At 41.0% G+C, this 23,288-nt stretch overlaps 1 protein-coding gene across 1 annotated transcript; it reads left to right on the top strand.

The window, feature by feature from the left end:
• Nucleotides 1–3,411: 3,411 nt before the first annotated feature.
• LOC119722602 (eukaryotic translation initiation factor 1-like) lies at nt 3,412–21,975 on the top strand. The gene is made up of 4 exons (XM_038192788.1): nt 3,412–3,621; nt 12,752–12,809; nt 19,081–19,174; nt 21,296–21,975. The coding sequence occupies exons 1-4, from the start codon at nt 3,579–3,581 to the stop codon at nt 21,443–21,445; spliced, it is 345 nt and encodes a 114-aa protein (XP_038048716.1). The 5' UTR covers nt 3,412–3,578; the 3' UTR covers nt 21,446–21,975.
• The last annotated feature ends 1,313 nt before the right edge of the window (nt 21,976–23,288 follow it).

The raw sequence follows: 23,288 nt of genomic DNA, 5'->3' as shown, positions 1-23,288 counted from the left end.
AGTAGGATGAGAAAGAAAATTGTTGTATTCGGCTTGAGGCAGCGGGTTCGACTGATACATCATGATCAATCGACAGCCGGTGATGCGATGGATCCACTGATAATATCGCGTCTATCGACTGATCGCGCAGAACCGCAGACTCGCGCAATGGGAAAGACTGCTGCAACCTGCAGTGACGCTACTTCAGCAGTTATTATGTACAAAGTGTTTGGAGAGTCAAGAATTTGTTTTAATTATTTCCTAACAAAATTGGAAATATTTCTCAGTCCCAGATTCATGTCATATCATCATTTTTTTTGCAATGAGTGACCTTCATTGAGATGATATATGAATAAAAGAAAGCAGCGTCAGGTTGCAACATTATTTCCTTATGTTCAAGGCGTGGCTGGGGGGGGGGGTAAACAAACTCCACATCTCTGTCCATTTCTAGCCCCACTTGTGTGGCCTCGGTATTGCTGCGATGTACGTTAGGCCACACGTCTGGTTTCCCAACCTACTGAGGAGTTTAGTCCAAACTGGCGCATATGGACTCCAGAAAGATGCCCAAATTTCCAGAAAAATTGGCACAAAGATTACCTAATCTACCCGGAGGGCAAAAGCTGAGAAATCATAGAATACAACTATATAGCCTAAAGTGGTATGCCAAAAAAAAAAGAAAAAAGGGTGCGCCAGTGTTTGGACTAAACTCCTCAATACTGTTGGAAAACCAGACGTTTGGCCTAAACGTACAGCTCAGCAATACGGAGGCCACACAAGTGGGGCTATATGTCCATTTCCAAAGAAATGCCTGAAAAAAAATAACGCTAACTCCGCCCCCCCCCTACTCTGACACCCAAAAACAATTATTAATACGCCTGTGCCCACAGACAGAGCCTGCTTTAGAAGAGTTAGAGGTTGGAATGATCATGAAAGCAGCTGTAACCACTTGCAAAATGTGTAACTCAGGTGCGGGGGGGGGGGGGGGAATTCAAAATTCTAAGGCTCTCGTAATTGAAAAGGGGGGTGGGGGCATCAACCAAAAGGGACACTTTTTTTGGGGGGGGGCTACATTTTCTGCTGATGTTGGCACTTTTTTTCACCGTACACCTGGCCTCCGTAAAATCAAATAGGGGGGGGGGGGGGGGGAGGCTGGTACCATCTTTCAAAATAGGGGCACTATTCAAAACCAGCCACTATGCAAACTATTTATGTACCTGCCCCTGTGTATCACTTTCCATTAGAATACTGCAACATTTAGCTCAGCAGGCTATTTTCTGTAAAGCAACAATTACAGTAATACTTTTTGAAAGCTTCAGTATTATTTTGTCTACTTTCATTAGTTTTGTTGAAGTAAGCTGCGCCGAGCTGAAACAGTTGCTTGTTACATTTTTCTTCAGGCGACGCAAAAAAAAACAATGCGCCGCCCCCAAAAAAATGCGCAGCAAAAAAAAAAAGGCGACGCAAAAAAAAAAAAGGCGACGCCAAAAATAAAATGCGCCGCCCAAAAAAAAAATGCGCCGCCCAAAAAAAAATGCGCCGCCCCCAAAAAAATGCGCCGCCCAAAAAAAAATGCGCCGCCAAAAAAAAAAATGCGCCGCCAAAAAAAAAAAAGGCGACCAAAAAAAAAAAAGGCGACCAAAAAAAAAAAAGGCGACCAAAAAAAAAAACATGCGACCAAAAAAAAACATGCGACCAAAAAAAAATCATGCGAGGCCGTTGGCACATATGGAACACCATAAGATACTGATTGTCTTTTGGAAAATGCCAAAAGGTAACTAGATAATTCATGGTCATGGATGTTGACAACAATAGATCATGATTTTTGTACATGTAGTCCTACAAGCTCGTCTTTCTTTGAAATAAAGATCCACCGTCTAGAATAGAGTCGCCACAAGTCTTTGGTACAGAAATGGCAAACCTTTACGAAAACTTTCAGATCAATCAAAGAAAATCAAAGAAAGCTCAAAACAATTTTAGGGAACCGATCAATTTGGAATTTGTTCAGAAAACATGTTTACTTCTATTATAAGATGAATTATCAAACTCACCTAGAGCAGGACATGGTTACTTCTCAAATCAAGTTATGTGAAAATTAAATCATCAAACATCGAAAAGAAGATTGTGCTTGCTTCAAAAAATGACAACAAAACCGTAAAAAATGTCAACTGCAGTAAGAACTTCTCAAGTGGATATTGGCCAAAGTTAGAATGTCTAAGAACTTAATATTCATTCATTAAGCTTATTACAACAATCTGAACTGAGCATACAGTGACGGCATGAAATGAACATAATAGTAATAATAACAACAACATGAGACGGTTCGGTCTAAACTTTGAGTAAAGAATATACACTTTAACCTAGGAGTAAAAGTAATATCAAACTCACCTAGAGCAGGACAGAGGATGAATAAGTATGGCAGGTTCAATATTAGGAAACAGAGACAGTTAAACAGAGGAGCTGCAGTGCTACTAACAACCTGTCTCTGTTGCAGTTCAGTGGTCAAGTGAATTCACCGGCCACTGAATTTAACAGTTCCTCCTCAATGACTCTTGTAGTTGGCTGCAAGTTCTGCTACCAACTGCCCACACACGCTGCCAAGCAACCCACACATTTCTACAAAAAATGCATGACCTTACTCTGTGGGACTTAGGAATTCAAAAAAATGGGGGCCACAAAATTCATCCTATTACACATTTTTCATCAAAATGCATGAGTGGCACATTTCTTTCCGTTATCGCTTCCGTTCCGAATCATAGGGCAGCAGCTTTATAATCTTATAGGCCGTTGACCTGTGTCTTGAACACTTTGGATAGTTGTGAGTATATTTTCCTCACTTCTTTTTTTCAGTGGGGGAATTTATCATTGGTGTCTGCAGGGAATTTATTTACTGGTCGGCACCCATAGGGAGTGTCGCTGCCGGCCAGCAGGCAGGAATCAGCCTATATGGTTGCAGATCAGTAAATACATTCCCTGTAGAATGATAAATTGTATACACCCATTTCAAAAATCGAGGGAAATACTCACAACTCTCTGAGATATTCAAGACACATATTAAATTAAAGCTTGATTAACCCTCTTTCAATTTCTGGTCCTTTTTTTCCTGAGGGGGGGGGGGGGGGGCGGTTGACGGTTGACTGTTGCTAATTGTTCCCTCCTCTCAAGTTGACCACAAACTAAAAAAGCAGCATGGTCCCAGTCCATCGCCATTTTGAAAATGATCCCTGTTTTACTCCATTGCAAAATAGACCCACTTTCCAAGTTCCAAGACTGGTTTAGAGTTGGGACCGTTCATTTCTACAGACCCTGAAGTGCAGGATGATAAGCTCGTATACTGTACTGGTACCCGGATCTATGATTAAAAATGACAAGAGCACTTGCTCACCTCGTCAAAAGTGGGCGCCCTTCAAAATTACAGCAAATATTCGATTCCCACAATACCTCTCACTTCCGTTCATTGCGCATAATAATTTATTTCGAGCTAGCGGCGGTAGACATTGCATTCATATTAAGCCTTAAAAATATCCACCGTCATCAATCCCCCACATTTGTTTCACTGCCGAATTATTTCATAAATCGTTTAATCAAAGAAAGAGGTCAACATGGCTGTTGAGATGAGTATCGAAAACCTGAAGAAGACGTCGGGTAAGAAAATTGTTAACAGTATCGCACTTCGCCAGATGTGTTTTGGCAGGTGCCGGTCAACTCGGGTCAACTCGATCCGTAGCCCCATAAATGTGGCCAATTTACTGGACTACCTCCGTAAATAAAGGCCACACTTGGAACATGAACAAAAAACACACCCTAGAACTTTTTCAAATTTTGATTTTCACATTTAGGCTTAGGCCTACTCCGCTTAGTTAATGTTTGTAGTTTAAAATTGATAGTGGATATTTTGCCGGAGGTAATGACGGCAAACTAACGATTACTAAAGGTTTGCCGGCAGCAATCCATATCAACAGAGGGCGCTGTACTCTTTAAAATAGGGCTGAATTATAAGATGTATTAAATTCCCACCATAAGTTGTGTAGCACGTTTGGTGTAATGCCTGGTTAAGCAAAGGCTCTAGTAAGCGGTATGACTCGCGTTCGATTCCGACCGCACCACATTTTAAAGTTTTTTTTCTCAAACATTTTTTGCAGAGTATTACATTTTCTTTTTCAGATTAGTGGCTCTGGATGATTTTTTTTAAAAGGGAAATAAAGTCCGAAATTATAAAATGGTCTGAATCCCATCTTGTGAATATGAGGTAACAACGATAATTTTGGCATGGAGCCAGACTAAAACTTGTCACCGGAAAATGTTTAAGTACAAAAAAACAGTAACTGCGCATGTTCAGTGCATATCCGGCAAACTAACGTTTACTAAAGGTTTGCCGTCTCCGGCAAAATATACACTGCCTTTAAAATTTCCTTACTGGATCACCACTTTTTTCAATTAATTTTCAAGCGCCAAAAGTTGCATCCTTTATCATTTTTATGGTAATTTCCTCCTCTTTCCCTCCTCTACTCGGAGTAATTGCAGAATACCCCGCCACTCGGAAATACACCCCTAAAATTCTCTGGCTACGACTTACGAGGTTGGAATCACTGGAAAAAAACAATTCAAGTCCATGCCAGCTACGCGGATACTGAGTGGGGGGTCCATTATTTGAGAACAAAGCAACACAAAAGGAATGGGAGTTGCTGAAAAAAATTCCAAACCAACCACCCTGTTGGTGGCTACGCGGATACGGAGTGGGAGTCCCCTTGAATATGCTTGAGAATGGAGCAACACAAAAGGAATGGGAGTTGCTGAAAAAATTCTAAGTCCAAACCAACTAGCCTGTTGGCGGCTACGCGGTTACGAAGTGGGAGTGCAATGGAGCATGACGCATAGTACATACAAGTAGCGCTGACAATGTTTATTGAGGTCAACCAACCGTGACCTCGTAGCCGGCTACGAGGTGGATAGATCGAGTGGCGGGGTATTCTGCAATTGTGCCCTCTACTCTCAACCTCTCCTTTCCTTTATTCCTATTTATTAATCAGTCAATTACTTCATCGTGATTCGAACCGCGGACACTGACTTGAAACACGAGACTTTTAACCGCTAGGCCGTGCACGATTGCTGTTGCAATGCCAATGATCAATCTTTGGACGTATTTGAAGTAGGCCCCCTATCCGTTGAAATAAACTAAATATTCATGAGAAAATAAATATTCATAATGACGTATTGCACTATCATTGGCCGGCTCATGCATTGTCATGGTCATGATGGTTGTCGATGTCATGCGTATAATGTACCGCTGTTTTCCAGACACTTCAATCAGTTTTGACCGGCTGCTTCAACTTAGTTCTGCACGACGCGTGCATCCAAAATATGCTCTGAAAACACATTTTCCCTAAATTGTTTTCGTATTTGCCGACGCTTCCTGGATTCCTCTTGGGTGAAATCACAAGGTGTGGTGAAAATTGATGTGTTTGGCAGCAGGTAAGTTAAGTGGTGATCCAGTATGGAATTTTTTCCGTAGTTTATTTTTGCTTTAGAAGCATACTCGCCCTCTTTATAGCTAATCAGAAAGTGCTGCCTTTTTCAGATGTCTATTTTTTGTGAAATTTCCAGATTCGTTCGCACACGTTTGCGTATCAAAATTTTAACATGAAATTTCACGAAAAATTGAAGGATGATACTATACTAGGGAGTCGGGAACTAGCTTGAACTGGTTTCCGCTGATAGCTGCCCTAGTTCCCGACTCACTATCATCGTTCGAAATGCACTCGTGTTTACAAACGAGATCCAGTCGACTCATTATCATAAGGCCAAAAAAAAGAATAGTTCTGCTTCCGGTTACCCGACCGACCCTATTTTTAGGCTGCGACCCTAAAAATTTTATCGGCAATTCCAAAAAAAAAATTTAAAAAATGATTGAATAAATAAAAATAAAAACCTTATGTCTTGTCTGTCTTCACAAAATACCTCTCAACAACCCTTTTGCATCAAAAAATACTTGTATTTATTGTTTTCTTACTTACATTCGCTATTTTTTCAAAAGAAACCTCCGTTATTTTTACAAATTCGCTTCGCGATTCAACTACTTCGCAATTCGATGTCTATAATCACGTGCGTAATAAGCGCAATGCGGCGCGGCGACGACTGGTTCCCGCCGCGCCGGGCAGGGGCCAATGATGAAAATGCGGTAACTAGTCTGTGCACGGCTAAGCGATCGATAGCACTAGCATGGCTATACAGGCGCAGGTACGCGCTCTGTCAACTGGTCGGATTCGACATCGTAAAAATCCCAAGAAAAACACCGATGGAGAAAGAACATTTTTGCAAGTTAATTCACAGATTTGATCTAGCTTGTCTGTGTATGTATTTTCCGTGTTCAAGGATCATTTTGAGATCGCACTACTCGTATTTGGAGTGATACAATGCAGCGTGTTTCCCGAAATGTTCGACCCGTTGGCCGCAGTCACATGTACATGTACAGTGCATCACACATGTCGGAGTTTTGGCCAGCTCCCCTTCTTGACTAGCCTTGTTCAATGCGGTCTCTCGGCTTTTTGTCGAAGGGAGATAATCGGGCCCTAGCACCCACAATCAACGCGGTTACGTGCGTGTACCACCGACCCTTGTCCGTGCGTGTACCACCGACCCTTGTCCGTACGAACGGTTCGGTACTAACACAACCAGCAAGCACACACACGTGAGTACGGACTGTACGCATGGTGTAATAAGGCAGTAAATGTAGGCCTACTATGTTCTGCGTGTGGGTGTACGTACGTACGTGTGGGGGATATACGCGCCGCGTGGCCTGTCGAACGACCGCCTTGTTGGGTCTGCAACTTCCGGGTTTAATGTCTTTCTTTACTTTTTCGTCCAGTTTTGGAAAAAAATGGGCGGGCTTCAGGTATGCGGGTATGCCGTGATGATTATGTAGGTTCGTCTTGGACCAATCACATGAAACAACCTTCCCAATAGTATGATTAATTCATTTTTAAGCTGACCAATCGTAAGCTTCACAAGAATCATGTGACGTCGCGCGGCATGCATAATGCATTAGTCATCATGGCGTCTTCCATGTCATTTTAGCGAGAGCAAAATGTTCGTCACTTTTTCAACAATTTGACATTGATTCGAGTTTTTCGGCTCGTGTAATGAATCCATTTGAGTGGGCAACGATCGTCTAATGACAGCATTACCTGCAGAATTCGTTGGAGCCTTCAATACTGCTTCGGACAGACTGGGACTGAACGACTTTCACCCACAGCAACGGGCCGCCATTGCAGCGTTTCTTCGCGAGGCGACGTGTTTGTTAGCCTATCGCGGGCTGACCAATGAGAATTCAGTATATACGCGGGGGTGGTACCTCATTACCGTAATAGGTTTTGCTGGGTCAACTCAAAACCATCAAGGCGTTGGGTTACGCGGACTAGCTCATGCATGTACATGTACATGTACATGTACTTGTACATGTACATGTACATGTACTGTGTGTGCATGGCTGTTGTACGAGTACGTGTGTGATGTACGTGCGTACGTACATGTACATGTACAAGCATAGCCTTGCTGTATGGTACAAGTTACTTTCTCACTAGCAGCGTACGGGCATCGATATGTGCACTCAATTATGCCTTGCCAAGTTGATTAGGGATTTTGTTATCGGCGATTTTTTTTTTATCGGCGAATCGATAAGCCCGCAACGCCTTGGTCAAGGCTACTTCTTGACTAGCGTTGTGCATATGGTGCGAACGACCTGAATTTTCCACAATTTTTTTTACGAATTATCGAACGTAAATATATTGACAATAATTAAGGTAGGTTTTATTCACTTTTTGTGGCCATTATGTGTACAGCTTTCGTAGTGCAATGGAAATAGTTCAGGCTAAAACTTCGCATATAATTGAATACCCCATTCAATCTGCATACAAAAAATTGGCAAAAAAAAAAATTCTGACCGACCGACCCTATTTTTGAAAGGCATGTAATCGGAAGCAGAACTATTCGTTTTTTTGGCCTAATCGATGCATCGCCCTCGGTAACGGAATCGCACTCAGGATACGCGGACCATTGAAGAACGCTGGGCACGCCACATCGCGTTTTCAAACTCGAGTCGGAAATTTAACGTGTTCACGATCGCGAGGGGAACTCTCGGAATTGAACGGGAAATTTCACTTTTCATCTGGATCATAAGTAAACTTCAGTACCACCATCTAAGCCATCGATGTCTACTTGTATCTCAGGTGGCGTATCTAGTAATTTGGAAGCCGTTTTCGGGTGAAATCTGATGTTTTTGTTGGGCAGTGTCGGGTTTTGGGGTCAATGTGAGCGTTGAGTCGCTCGGCATACGCGGTTTAGCTTGGACCCCACTATTGCCAGACCATGTCCGAATGTTAAAAAGGCGATAAGTTGGGTCCAAGTTACTCAGACTACTAAGTTAGTAAGTAGGACTGCTAAAGGAGTAAGGGATAACACCCCCCCCCCCCCCTCCCCGGTCGAAAATACCCCTGCTTACCATATAGGCCTAACATTTTCTTGACTCTCCGTAGACTTTGTACACAACCGCTGAAGTGGCGTCTGGATACATAGGCCTACTTTCCAAGCTGGAATTACCTTGCCGACTAAGAATACGGTTTTCAAGATGGGAGATTTATCCTTTCCATTTATACTTGAAAATAACGTTAGTGTCATGGTTATAGACTGCTTTCATTGTTAACGGAGTTCGTACACTGTGCGGCCAGCGCATCCATGCTGCGTGCACGCAATACGCACACGCGATTTGAAAACTCTCATGGAGTGTTGCAAAAGTAATTGAGTGAAATTCGGTAAAATTTTCAATTCTTCTGCCCAAATTACATGTACAAGGCAACATTTATCACACAGACGAAAAAAATGTGCTCGATTTGAAACAGAAATTACAATGAGAGTTGAGTCGCGCCCGTGGAAAAAAAAAACACTTCTCAAAAACTTGTGGGCGTCAAACTAAAATGTGTTACCGCTTTTGTATATATCTTTTTTTTTCACATTGATGAGACAAAAAATGTTTCTGCTTCCGGTTACCCGACCAACCCTATTTTGACGGCCAGATGATTTTACAAACGCTTATAATATTTCTGTCGTCTGCACTTTTTCATCTGCTTAATACTTATTTAGAAGGAAAACTAACTGGTTTTTTTTACGCGATCAGCAAGTTCCCTTCGTTGTGGTGAACGCACTTGCGTCACGCATGGTGTACGGTGGACTGGTTTCCCGCCGCTGTGTGCTGTGGAGATAAATTTCACTGGGCATTAGATCTCAGTCCCATCTTCACTTTGAGCAAGGGTTCTGTCATTAATCAAAGGATCCTACGTTGCTTTCAAATGTTTCAACAAAAAATATGGCTGAAAAAAAACCTGGCAAAATGGAAATATATAATTTTGCAAAATCAACGCTCCCCCGCCCAATTCAGTACTACAATTGATTCCCTGTTTGTTTGAATAGTAGAAAACATGTCATGCATGCATGACCTGGAGCCCCAGTGCTGATGTGATCCTGAAGCTTGTAAACTGATACATGTAGTATTTGGCATCTTTCAAGTGTGAAATGAGTGCTGCACTTACCATTAGGCCAAAAAAATAATACTTCTGCTTCCGGTTACCAGACCGACCCTATTTTTAGGCTGCAACCCTAAAAAATTTATCGGCAATTCCAAAAAAATAAAAATAAATAATGATTGAATGAATAAAAATAAAAACCTGTTGTCTTTTCTGTCTTCACAAAATACCTCTCAACAACCCTTTTGCGTCAAAAAAATGTTTGTATTTATTTGTTTTTTTAATTACATTCGCTATTTTTTCCAAAGAAACCTCCGTTATTTTTACAAATTCACTTCGCAATTATAACTACTTCGCAATTCTATGTCACGGTGATTATAATCACGTGCGTAAACCTAGCTCAATGCGCCGACGACTGGTTCCCGCTGCACCGCGCAGGGGCCAATTTAAAAGACATGATGAAAATGCGGTAACCAGTCTGTCATGGCTATGCGATCGATAGCGCTAGCATGGCTATGCATTGCAGGCACGTGCACTGTTAACTGGTCGGATTCGACATCGTAAAAATCCCAAGAAAACACCGATGGAGAAAGAACATTTTTGCAAGATAATTAACAGAATTGATCTAGCTTGTCTGTGTATGTATTTTCCGTGTTCAAGAGTTCATTTTGAGATCGCACTACTCGTATTTGACGTGATACAGTGCAGCGTGTTTCCCGAAATTTTCGACCGTAAAAAGGAGGTCGGTTGGCACAGTGCATCACACACTTCGGAGTTTTGGCCAGCTTCCCGTCTTGACTAGCGTTGTGCATATGGTGCGAACGACTTGAATTTTCCATGATTTTTTACGAATTATCGAGCGTAAATATATTGACAATAATTAAGGTAGATTTTATTCACTTTTTGTGGCCATTTTGTGTATAGCTTTCGTAGTGCAATGGAAATAGTTCAGGCTAAAACTTCACATATAATTGAATACCCCATTCAATCTGCATACAAAAAATTGGCAAAAAAAAAAATTCTGACCGACCGACCCTATTTTTGAAAGGCATGATTCGGAAGCAGAAGTTGTTTTTTTTCGGCCTTATGATAAAATCTAGACTTCGTCGGGTGCCTGGAAGAAGATCGTAAGGGCGAAAAATGGGTCAAAAGGTCAAATTCAGATTTTTCGGATAATCGATAGAGCTTGGAAATATCTTTCATTTGATATACATATTGTTTCAAGAGGCTACGTCATTCTGATGTAATTAACAGTAAACAAAAGACGGAAGGAGGATTTTCATTATTTGTGCCCGGCAAAAGGACGTTAACGTGTAATACTAATGTAACAACAGATGTTCGAAGCGTGATAACGTCCCACTCAAGTGGGTAAGCAAAGCCAATTTTGTTCCCGGCCAAAGGACGTAAGGATTTAACATGCTGCTTAAGCGTACGTTTAAGGCTTGGGAAGTTCCCGGTAAAAGGTCGTTAGCATAAAAATTGAATTAACTTCACAATTTATATTTTGACATAAAAATGCACAATATTATTTTAATTATTAATGAATGTCATCAGTCAAAATTTTAACCTTACGTGATTTTTATGCCCCGCGGCGAAGCCGAAGGGGCATACTGTTTCCGCCTTGTCCTTCCGTGGGTGGGTGGGTGTGTGGGTGTGTGTGTGGGTGGGTGGGTGTGTGGGTGTGTGTGTCCGGACAAATCTTGTCAGCACGATAACTTGAGAAATACTTAACATATGAACTTCAAATTTGGTCTGTGTATTGTTCTTGGTAATCCTAAGAGGCCTATTGCATTTGGGGCCGAAAGGTCAAGGGTCAAGGTCACAGTGGCTGAAACAATAGAAATTTTGTCAGCGCGATAACTTGAGAAATACTTTACATATGAACTTCAAATTTGGTTTGTGGATTGTCCTTGGCAATCCTGAGAAGCCTTTTGCATTTGGGGCCGAAAGGTCAAGGGTCAAGGTCACAGTGGCTAAAACAAAAGAAATTTTGTCAGCGTGATAACTTGAGATATACTTTACATATGAACTTCAAATTTGGTTTGTGGATTGTCCTTGGCAATCCTAAGAAGCCTATTGCATATTGGGCCGAAAGGTCAAGGGTCAAGGTCACAGTGGCTAAAACAAAAGAAATTTTGTCAGCGCGATAACTTGAGAAATACTTTACATATGAATTTCAAATTTGGTTTGTGTATTGTTCTTGGTAATCCTAAGAAGCCTATTGCATTTGGGGCCGAAAGGTCAAGGGTCAAGGTCACAGTGGCTGAAACAATAGAAATTTTGTCAGCGCGATAACTTGAGAAATACTTTACATATGAACTTCAAATTTGGTCTGTGTATTGTTCTTGGTAATCCTAAGAGGCCTATTGCATTTGGGGCCGAAAGGTCAAGGGTCAAGGTCACAGTGGCTGAAACAATAGAAATTTTGTCAGCGCGATAACTTGAGAAATACTTTACATATGAACTTCAAATTTGGTTTGTGGATTGTCCTTGGTAATCCTAAGAAGCCTTTTGCATGTGGGGCCAAAAGGTCAAGGGTCAAGGTCACAGTGGCTAAAACAATCGAAATCTTGTATTTATTCTGAGATCATAGGGATTAGGGATTAATTCATATAAAACCTACAGAAGACACTAATGCTGTCAATGAACATTCCATGTGGCCAAGGTACATGTAAGTTGATGTTAAAAGAGTGGTGTTATGTCATGGGAACAGTCACGGTTGCGGGGCATTTGTGTTTGTAAACACACCTGACTTGTTAATCATGAAATGGCAGCACAAAAACTTTCAACTTGGTTATCTCCAAAGGTGCTTTTTGCCTGCCTGGCCTGCTAACGTCCTTTTCCTTGTCACACGACGACTTGTTCCTGCCCAGTACAAACAACAGTGGATGAAGTCACGAACCAGTCTAGACATTACCTGGTCCCTGCCCACACAGATGATTATACTGAATGACTGGGGGTTGGAACCAGTCTAGAGATAATGATCACACATTCTCTGGAGAAGCCTGTTCCTCAGTCATTGTCAGTAGTCAGTTTAAAACAACGCACCATTTATTGGATAAAGTAAATATTCTTCATTGCGTATTTTTGCGTTATTGTCAGAAGGATGCACGACTGATCCTGTGATATCCAGCTGGGCCTCAATACAAATTGCCTTGCATTTGCATGTATGGGATCGAATTAAAGGCATCTAATGTGCTTACTTGCACAGAATGTTTGGCAAGCACATTTTGATTGTCTCCATTCTTTTTTTTCTCAAGCTGCTGACGACTTTCAGGACAACAGTGAAGATGGCACAATGAATTTAATTCATGTGAGGTATGTGGCACTATAAATTTATGCAACAAATCTGGTGGATTTATGCAAGCAAGTGTTCATATTTTAATTGAATAAATAATCAGTGAAGTTGTTCTGGCATTCTCTCATTTTGAAGAAAACAATACAAGAAGGCCATTTCCAAAGATGCATCAAGTGACACATTTCTGGAAATTTCCATCAGTAGTTGGTTTGTAATTCGGCGAATCCATTAACCCTAACTCCTGGGGCTCTTTTACTAGAAAGTATCCTGAATCCGCCAAAATCCACCAATTTTGTCATGCAAAAAATGCTGGTATCCTGAATCCATCAGAATCCCCCAGTGTAGATACTGGAGGTATCCTGAATCCACCAGAATCCACCGGCAAAAGTCTTGATGGATTCTGGCGGATTCAGGATACCATGGTGGCATAAAAAAAAATACAGCATGTTTTTCCATAGAGTCTTCAAAATCCATCACCTAAATTTCTGGTGGATTTTGACGGATTCAGTATACCACGCTCGCATGAAAATTATGATGTGTGTTGTTGCATAGGATCCATCAAAATACACCAATGCATGGCGACCCCAGCATGGAGTACAGAAGTGAATACGTCTTGCGCACAAAATTTGTGTGAAAGACATTAGCGCGTGTTTCAGCCCGTAAATCGGCAGCGCGTCCACATGCGTCCCATTCACTGTGCGATAAATCTCCGCCATTTTGGTTGTCTCTCTTAGGCACGCAACAAATTAACGTAAAGTAATGGAGCTTTCCTCCAGCACGTGACCTAGCTCAACGCGCGCGAAGCTAGAAATGAGCACCGAGTATTTACGCGATGCGCACACATAATTATTAGCGATGCACATGGTGCTCTTTACGCGTAAACGGTATTGCGTTCGTCACGTTTTCGCGCATAATTTGTATCTTTCCTCCAGCATGTGACCCTACATGCAAGTCCACCCAGTACATGTGTGTACATGTTTGTACAGTATGTGACAGACTTGGCAGGGCTAGTGCCAGCAGTATTTACTTGACCACAAACATTGCAAAAGAGTTAAACTGTTGAGATCCTGAATCCATCAAAGTCCCCCAATAGCTCAAAATGGAGGTATCCTGAATCCATCAAAATAAAAAAAAAAGCAATTTAAAACATGACTCGGCAACTTACGAATTGGAGCCGAGATTCTAGAAAATTCTCGGAATATACAGCATTCACTGAGCTGAAAGTTCATTAGGTTAGTTGTTCAGCACCCGTCTTTGATTTTGAGCACTTTTGTTGCATCAAAAAAAAAAAAAGCACAAATGACAAAATAATGATCAGCCCTACCTTTAAAATGAATATTAGGTTTTGCCCTTAACTGACGTATAAACACTGTATACCTCCCTAGTGTGTTACCTCCTGAGTGAAAGTTGGAAAAAATCACTTGGGTGGGATTCAAACCCATGACCTACTGCTTTCTAGTGCAGACGTCTTACCACTCAACTACCGAGCTTGTGGGATCGGTTGGCTGGTTCGTATCTGATGTACATGTAGCAGCAGGTACCACAATTAAACTATTCATCAGATGAATTTGCGTCAGGGGGATGTATACTCAACATTAGGTTTTGTCCTTTCCCCCCCCCCCCCCCAACTTTCACTTGGGAGGTTACACACTCTGAGTATTCAATGTTTATACGTCGGTGAAGGGCAAAACCTAATATTGATTTACATCACCCTGACACAAATTCATCTTATGAATACCTAGGCCAAACAAAAATATACCTTTGGTTCGGCATGACATTTTATTTTATTTCTTTAATTTTTTCTCTGGAGCCAATACATGTGAGGAACGATACACGTTTGAGTGGTCCACAATCTAAGTGTTTTAGGATGATTTTTGAGACCTTTTTTATCGTAAGAAGTTCATAAGTTCAACCATAGAGCAAGGAACATGGTTCAACCACTGTCATGTTGACGTACTCTACGCTTGTGCTTCTCCGTGGTTCGTCAGGTTGGCCTCTTGCGGCGATATCATTTGAAAAATCGTAGTCAACTTCTCCATGGTTTTTCACAAAGGATTTTCTGAGTGTCATTTTGAGATTTCCATCTTGGAAGAAATTTCCTTTTTGTTTTTTGGAAAATGTTCACATTCTCCAATGTCTAGAGCAAATTGCAGTCTTGTGTGCACGTGCACGAAGGCCGAACGAAAGCCATGAAAGACGGTGCGGCGTCCGATCCAATGTGAAGTCTACAACACACGTGGCCATTGGTGGAATATCGCATAATGAATTTTTCTATTTGCTGATGCAATGTCAACAAAGACTTGCTTCTACAGGGATGTGATTTCTCCGTTTTTTTCCGGAAATCCGTTTTTTTGGGCCTCAAAAGTCCACCAACGTGAATCGTGTGAATCCGTTGAGAAAATAGGGGGGGGGGGGGGGTAGAATGTGCTAATTAATTATTCATAATGAGTTTTGCTTGCCGAAATATCCGAAATTTACTTACGGACATAAACTTCGTTGATCGATATGTATGCTGCACGCACATATTGAACACCCAATGTGAGAATGAAGTTGAAGACCATGCGTTGCCATTAGTGCGATTATGTGATTTTTCGCTCGGGGCCGAGGTTGTGGTTATGTAGGTCTAGTTCCTGTGTCGGTACTTGAGATGCACGTGTTGCGCTGGTCAGGTGTGCAGACGAGTGCAGCATGGTACACTGGTACCCTTCGCGTGCTAACAGAATCCATACTATGATGAAGGACTGGAACCAGTGACTACTGCAAGTACTCAGTACTCACAGGTTCGTTTTCCGTGCGTAGTCGGCCGAAGTTGGATCGTAAAAATAGTAAAAATACCAAACAACCATCGATGGAAAAAGAGGATTTCTGCAAATTAATTCGCAGAATGTGATCTTCATTTTCTGTGTATGTGTTTTCCATTGAAATGACGAGATTGCAAAATTCGAACCTGTGGAGAAACATCGTAGCGTGTTTCTGCAGTCCTGCAGAATTTTCGGCCACATGGGATGGGCCGTACACAGTGCAGCAATGCACACTGATACTGCGCCGGGCCGGCCGTGTGTACAGCGCGATGTACGACCGGCCAGACTGAATGTTTGCGGCGCTAGCGGCCGTGATGTACGTTAAGCATAATTGTGGAATGACCCACCTCAAATATATTTTTAATTAGGTGAGGCAAGTTTTAATCACTTTTGATGGCTAGTCTTGATAATTTTTGTGGCGCAAATGAGAATAATCCAGGCACAAAATACATGAAATGTAAACGATTCCTTGCTTTACTACAAATATAGAAATGGTGAAATAATTTTTTTCCAACAATACTACCGATGCTATTTTGAAAGGCGTGTTATCGGAAGCAGAAGTGATTTAAGTTTACAATTTTGATTTTTTTTTACAAAAATATTACAAGATCTCCTCTGAAATGCTCTAAAATGCACCAGAAAGCTTCTAAAGTTCAAAATTTTTTGGGGCCCTTAAGCGGGCCCCGGACCCACGCCGTGGCTTCGCAGGTTGTTGTATCACAACAAAAATTCCCCCACAGGTTTTAAAAAAATCCTGGGGAGAACAGCATGGTTCTCAACTTTGAGTACAGAAAAAACTTAATTAGAACAAGAGTACATTTTAACAAATAAAGGAAAATTCTTCATAAAATTAAAACAAATTCTGCTTCAGAATTTCAGAGGAAAGTGCCCAGTAATTGCCTCAGATTGCACCACAGAGCATCTTAAATCAAAAATTTTTCGGGGCCCTTAAGCGGGCCCCGGACTCCATGCCGTAATGGCTTCACGCTTGCCGGAGTTTGCACTTCATGCATACAATTTGCTGTTTTTTTTGTCACAGACCAATCACATCCCTGCTTCTAGCAACCTAAAAGCGTTTAGTGTAAAAAAAGAAATCATTAGAACACTTTGCTTCCGTGATTTCTTCCACTGTTTCAAACAAAATTTCATCGAAAATCGGTTTCCAGATGCATGGCGGCTGTCCCTAGGCTCGAAAGTCTGTGTGGCCGTGTAACTCTCGGTCAACCAATAGAATTGCTTGGTGGGCACAGACATTGCCGTGGGGATTTCCCCTGGCATGCAATACCACTCTGCTTTAAACAGCTTGCACAGAACATGCATGATGCACGCACACATACGGAGGAACATTATAGACTTTTTGGACTGCATTGCAATGACGATTACATGACAACGTACGTATTTTTAGAGTACACGCAAAACTCACTGAAGTTAGACCATGATGTTTTCTTTCGGATAATACCAGAAAGAAAAAAATTACTTACTGATAAATGCCTATAAATTGTTTTGGCGGTCAACGATTTTGATCAATTTTGATCGGAAGTCAGTATCGTAATATTTGTTTTTCAATAGACCAATGAAATTGTGTGGGGTCGCATTTTATCGCTTTCAAAAATAGGGTCAGGCGGGAGACCCGAACCAAAAGTATTTTTTTGTTTGGCCCTATAAATGCTTTATATGCCAAGCGCTGTGGCCCATTTCAATGAAATTTGGACAGGATCTTCCATGGCTCGAATCTTATCTCAGGTGGTCACCGTTTGAGTCACCAGTGGTTATTTTGTACCTCAGTTGAGAACCCCACTATGGCTGCTTGTAGAGTTGGATCAAAGTTCACCAGTGGTCGCTGTAGTGGACTAGGGGTCATTTTATGAAAAACATTCGAAATGGTTCTTTTGCTACTTTTTTCCAGCTGATTTCGTCCACAAGTAGTCAGTTACAATCTTCCAACAACCAACTGGTATTTGTGCTTCATAAAGCACATTCTGCTTTTGTGTTTTTTTTTGTTTTTTTGACAACTTTAAAATTGCATATGTTCAAACCACATGGGATTTGAAATTTTCCTTCTAAAATGGAAGCTATGGGTTTTTTTGGGGGGGGGGGGGGAGGCAAAGCTGAATGTGTGAGATGCAGATACCTTGAGCCAATGATTTTCAGCTTTAGCAGAAAACAGATATTTGCCATTGAGAGAATTGTGTTCACAAGTTCTCAATTAATAGCATTGTTGTAATAGCATAATTTGTTTCAACCTTTTTTACCCCTCGGCCGAAAGGCTCGAGGGGTATTGTCATCGCCTACGGCGTCCGTCCGTATGTCCGCCCGGCTGGAGTGTCCGTTCTGACCATACCACCCTTGTGGGGTGATGTTCCTTTCAGGACACATCACCCCACTATTTTCACAATAGAAAAACATCACCCCAGAAGAGAATCTTTAGAAAAAGGGATAATGGGAACACAATGCTATCACCCCACAATTCCGTCTGGCTGGAACGTCCGTCCGTTCGTCCGGGCAGCTTAGTTTCCGGATGATAACTTGAGTTAGAAATGTTGTTTGGGATTGTAACTTCGGTAGGGGGTTGCCCTTAGGAGTAGGCAAGTTGGGATTGGTTTTGAGGTCAAAAGGTCAAAGGTCAAGGTCACCATGGTGAGTTAAAGGTAAATGGTTTCCGGATGATAACTTCAATTGGAAATGAGATTTTGCTGTCTAACTTAGGTAGGGGGTTGCCCATGGGTACAGGCATGTTGGGATTGGTTTTGGGGTCAAAGGTCAAGGTCACCGTAGTGATTAAAGGTAAATGGTTTTCAGATGATAACTTGAGTTAGAAATGAGATTTTGGTGTCTAACTTTGGAAGGGGGTTGCCCTTGGGAGTAAGCAAGTTGGGATTGGTTTGGGGGTCAAAGGTCAAGGCCACCGTGGTGAGTTAAAGGTAAATGGTTTCCGAATGATAACTTGACTTAGAAATGAGATTTTGGTGTCTAACTTAGGTATGGGGTTGCCTTTGGGAACAGGCAAGTTGGGATTGGTTTTGGGGTCAAAGGTCAAGGTCACCATGGTGAGTTAAAGGTAAATGGTTTCCGGATGATAACTTCAGTTGGAAATGAGATTTTGCTGTCTAACTTAGGTAGGGGGTTGCCCATGGGTACAGGCATGTTGGGATTGGTTCTGTGGTCAAAGGTCAAGGTCACCATGTTGAGTTAAAGGTTAATGGTTTCCGGATGATAACTTGACTCTGGCTGAGGGGTTTCAACAGCAACGCTGTTTTTTTAATTTGATGTCTGCGACTTGTCACACACGATGAAAACATGAATAAGTAGTTTCACACTGATTGAAATGGAAATAAGAATCACCTCAAGGGAAGTGATTGGCTCTCATATGAATGAAATTATGATTATTCATAAATCTTCTTAGTTGATCTTTGCCTTACATTGAAAAGAACAAATGTTTGTTGTTGTTGGTGTTGTCTTCACTTTAAAAAAATGTTCAAATATTTTTCAGATGTCAACAGCGAAATGGCCGTAAGATGATCACGATAGTCGAGGGTATCTCTCCCATTTATTCACAGCATCGCATTGTCAAGAAAATGAAAAAGGTTTGTACATATTCATTGAATTGGATCTAAAGGCCTTTTCACACTATCTGTGTTTCGAACCGTGTTGAAACCAACCCGAATCCAACCCGGTTCAGCCCGAGTTGTTTTCGACACGGATCGGAGAGACGCAACGTTCACACTGTTCTTTACGGGAACGGGCGCTACGTGAACCGTGTTATGTACAATCCGGCTACGGCCCCTGTGTATTCACACTACAAATTCTCAACACGGATCGAATTCGGCATGAGGCGCTGTGATGATTTTCTCAATCCCATAATGCATTGGGACGCACGCGGCTGCACGCACGAGGAGGCTAACGGACAGGCCGGTGAGCAGCGTGAATTTACTACTCTGTGAAATACAGACTCATTGATAGTATTGCACATGCCTAAGTATGATAATTAGGAGAAGGACCTGTCATATGAGAGGGCTTGACCAATAAGAGAGTAAAGGAATCCGATTTTCATGGGAGTCTGATTTCCACTTATGACACCAGTGCAGCTGTGTGCAAAACATGTATTTCTAAAATGGCTCAGGTCATTTCGTTAGATGATTCGTTGTATGTAACGTTGGAAATTTACTTTTTTGGGGGTACATTTTGCGGACCTAATACAAGCCCAGACTCAGTAAAGGATGCTCCATACTCCAATACATTATTGGATGATAATTAAGGAGCGATTGTTTTCTGATCTTTGTTTGTGATGGCGATGACGGTGGAGGGAAATATGCACGGCTTGTCAGATGTTCGGTAGAATGTCGGCCTCAACTCAACACGGATCGGCAGCGAGTGACTCAACTCGGGGCGGTTCACACTATCATTTTCGACACGGTTCAGGCCGAAAAATGCGATTTCGATCCGGGTTGAGATTTTCAACCCTGGTCCCTCCCAGGGTTGATTTCGATCCGGCTAGAGCACGCTACCCGGGTCAGAACTGGGTTAAAATTTTAGAAGTGGGAAAGGGGTTGAAAAAATTCTTGGGGTTGGAACCGGTTTCAACCCGGAGATTTTGGACAGTGTGAAAAGGCCTTTAATGAACAGTGTGGGCTTTGGCCTTGCATACTTCCAAGGTCAACCACTGTTTATTACCGACACCTATATTAGTTATAAACACACATGGTCATGTTCATCAACTATTTATTGTGACTGGTATCAATTCTCCAGGGCAGAGCCAAGTTCAGTCTCTATTCGTGACTCCTTTCTGGTACACACAAAGTTTCTTATCACGATTACAAACAACTAAACAAGGCCTCCATCAGTTGAAGTTGTACATTGAAAATGCCAATGTTACACAGACTGTTCACTACACTAAACTTGAACACACTTCCTTAGCTTTTATAATAGACGGAGTTTAAAGGTAATAAACAACATTTGCAAACATTGAAAAACAAAACTGCCAAATTGTAATAAAATTCCTTTCTTGACCTGAACTGAATAATAGTCTCAAGCATCCTGTGAAATCATGGCACCTGGTGTGCTGCCATTTTGAAGAAAAGGGATAGTTTTATATCAATTTCCAAGGATGGTCAGGCGACCATCGTTGGAAAAAAACCCTGACTTTTTTCAAGTACCACCCCAGCTTACCGAATTCAGTGATTCCACATTTTGTTTGCAATCGGTTACATATCCGTGAACGTTGCAAGCCAGCTAGTCTGGTTCCTGACCTGACAATTCCCTGACGTCTATAAATTGCTCTGTTTCATATGAAGTACGTTCAGGAAACCAGGCTACAAGAACAACATTTTTTTCTAGGTTTTTTTCCAGCATCTATGAACACAACTTTAAACAGGTCAGTTAAACAATATTTGCTGTAAAATACTAACCCCCTAATCCATCCATGTCTGAAAATTACAGCAAAAGCAAATGATGTACATGTATATTCCCTTTAAAGTGCATTTATATAGTGTACGTGTTCTAAGATTTTGTTTTCTTCAAGATGGACTGACATGAACTGTTCCAACTGTTTCTTGAAATGTTCATATCAGAGACAACAAACAAGTTATTGTTCTGCATCTAGTCTAAACGTTACTGTAGACTTGGAATGCATTTGCATACACTAACGGGGTACATTTTACATTTTTTAAATACATTTTAATAAAAATACTATTCTTTTGGTCCTTTAGTTTTTCAACTGTAATGGGAATGTGCACAAAACGGAACAAGATTTTGGAGATGTTATCCAGCTGCAAGGAGACCAGAGAAATAAAGTCAAGGAATTCCTTGTGTCTTGTGAATTGGCCAAGGAATCTCAGATTAAACTCCACGGTGTTTAAATTGTTACCTTCCAGTCCATGCCGAGGTCAATGACTTTGTCAGCATTGTAAATTATGTAAAAACAGAGCTGCTTATTTTATGACTGTCCATAGCAATGATTCCACTGTTAGAGTTGGGGTTGATTGTTAAATGTTAACCCAGTGGTTCTTGCTCACATGCCATGACTGAGCAACTTTTTCGGTGGTGCTAAGGTTGCCTGTTCATTTTGCAGGTTACATCCTGCATTTACGTTGTTGCATACAATCTGTAAATTCCTCATTTTAATCAAATAGTTCTCATATGTGACTCTTAATTTTTTAGATCTAATGGGGTTGTGCTAAATATATGCCAATATTCAATCACCCACTGAATATCCGAATACATGTAGCATGTTCCCAATTTCAAGATTTGAAAATGTGATTGGTCTCAAGAATAAAATAAACAACCTTAACATTATTTTAATATAGGTTTTCCCGGCCAATTTCACCAAGTTTTCATTCAATTTAACGCCTGGCTTATTCGATTTAGATTGAAATTGAAAGATCGTGCAGATCGGCATTCGACAATCAAAAAGAATCCTACAATTTCACTATCCGAGCATTCTATCGCCTTTTAGCTTCACTCGTCCCTATCAAAGATGCATTCATATTAAAAGTATCGCGTTGTTCATTCAATTTCGTCTAAACCATTAGTAAGGGACTGATCGGGCATTCGTTTTCATTAATGGGCAAACATGTTTTACATTTTGTCAAACATCTTTTAAGACTTCATACGTGTCCGTATTCCTTGGCGTAAATCATATTTGATGACTTCAAACCGTAGATTGACTTTCTTTCTTAATTAAAGGGTATGTGCAAGGAATTTTTCTCATGAATTCTTTTTACGCAACTCTGTGAAATGTTAGAAAACTACACATTTGACAACACTTTTTGGGTTAATCTTATTGCAAATGTCCACTTCTTTAAACATTTAAAAGTTTCCATGTTTTTCCGGACTAATGCTGTAACTGTGATGTCATTTCAGGAAGACACTGTTCAGTTTAGGGTTTTTCTTTCAAATTATTCATCCAAAATTTGCTAATTGAAAACATTTGTGGGAAAGGGTTGGTAATTGGCTTACTGCCATGTACTGACACATCATATAATCACCAAATTAAAGAAATTTATGACAGCAAAATATCCAAAATTCTAGCAACTTTTTTTGCTGAAATAGCCGTATTTTCTAATGAAAAGGAAACTTTGCATTAGCATAAAAACGGAGAAGGCACCAAAAACACCCATCAAAATGGAAAATAAAACTTGCAAATAAGGTTAAATGTGACACAAAGATGTAATTTCAAGGTTTGCATTGAAATATTTGCATGGGCCCTGTGAATATGGTAAGTGTTCGGTCAGACATACGCAAGAAAACATTTAAGAAATAACGCAAGAGAAGTGTTCCCGACGGTACAACCATTGCCAAACATACGTGTCTCGATGTCTTACACGTCAAGAAATCGTCAACGTAAAAAAGCCCCTTGATCAAACGTTTAAACGAGTAGAAAAGATCAACAGTGAAAAAGAAATTATCTTAGTCCCTTTCAATTCATTATTCCGTTGCATCTTGTTTCCCTCATATCAGTTGATTTGTAACATTGTAAATTTTTACAGTCATCAAGATTTTTTGGGGGGGAATGAGCCTCGGAGAAAAATAGGGAAAAAAATTGATTAAAAAATCTTACTAATTTAAATGACCAAACGATGAAAGCGATTGCCCATAAACGAATAAGAAACGAAAAGCATGGTTATACGTTATAAGCGCACTGATGTTTGCTAATTTGAATGCGTCAACCGTCAAAAGGTTGCAAAGACTTAATTTAAGACT

Source organism: Patiria miniata, unplaced genomic scaffold (genome assembly GCF_015706575.1).
Source record: "Patiria miniata isolate m_02_andy unplaced genomic scaffold, ASM1570657v1 HiC_scaffold_16, whole genome shotgun sequence".
Lineage (NCBI taxonomy): Eukaryota > Metazoa > Echinodermata > Asteroidea > Valvatida > Asterinidae > Patiria > Patiria miniata.
The sequence above is the reverse complement of the archived record's forward strand: the minus strand, read 5'-3'. Positions and strand labels throughout refer to the sequence as shown.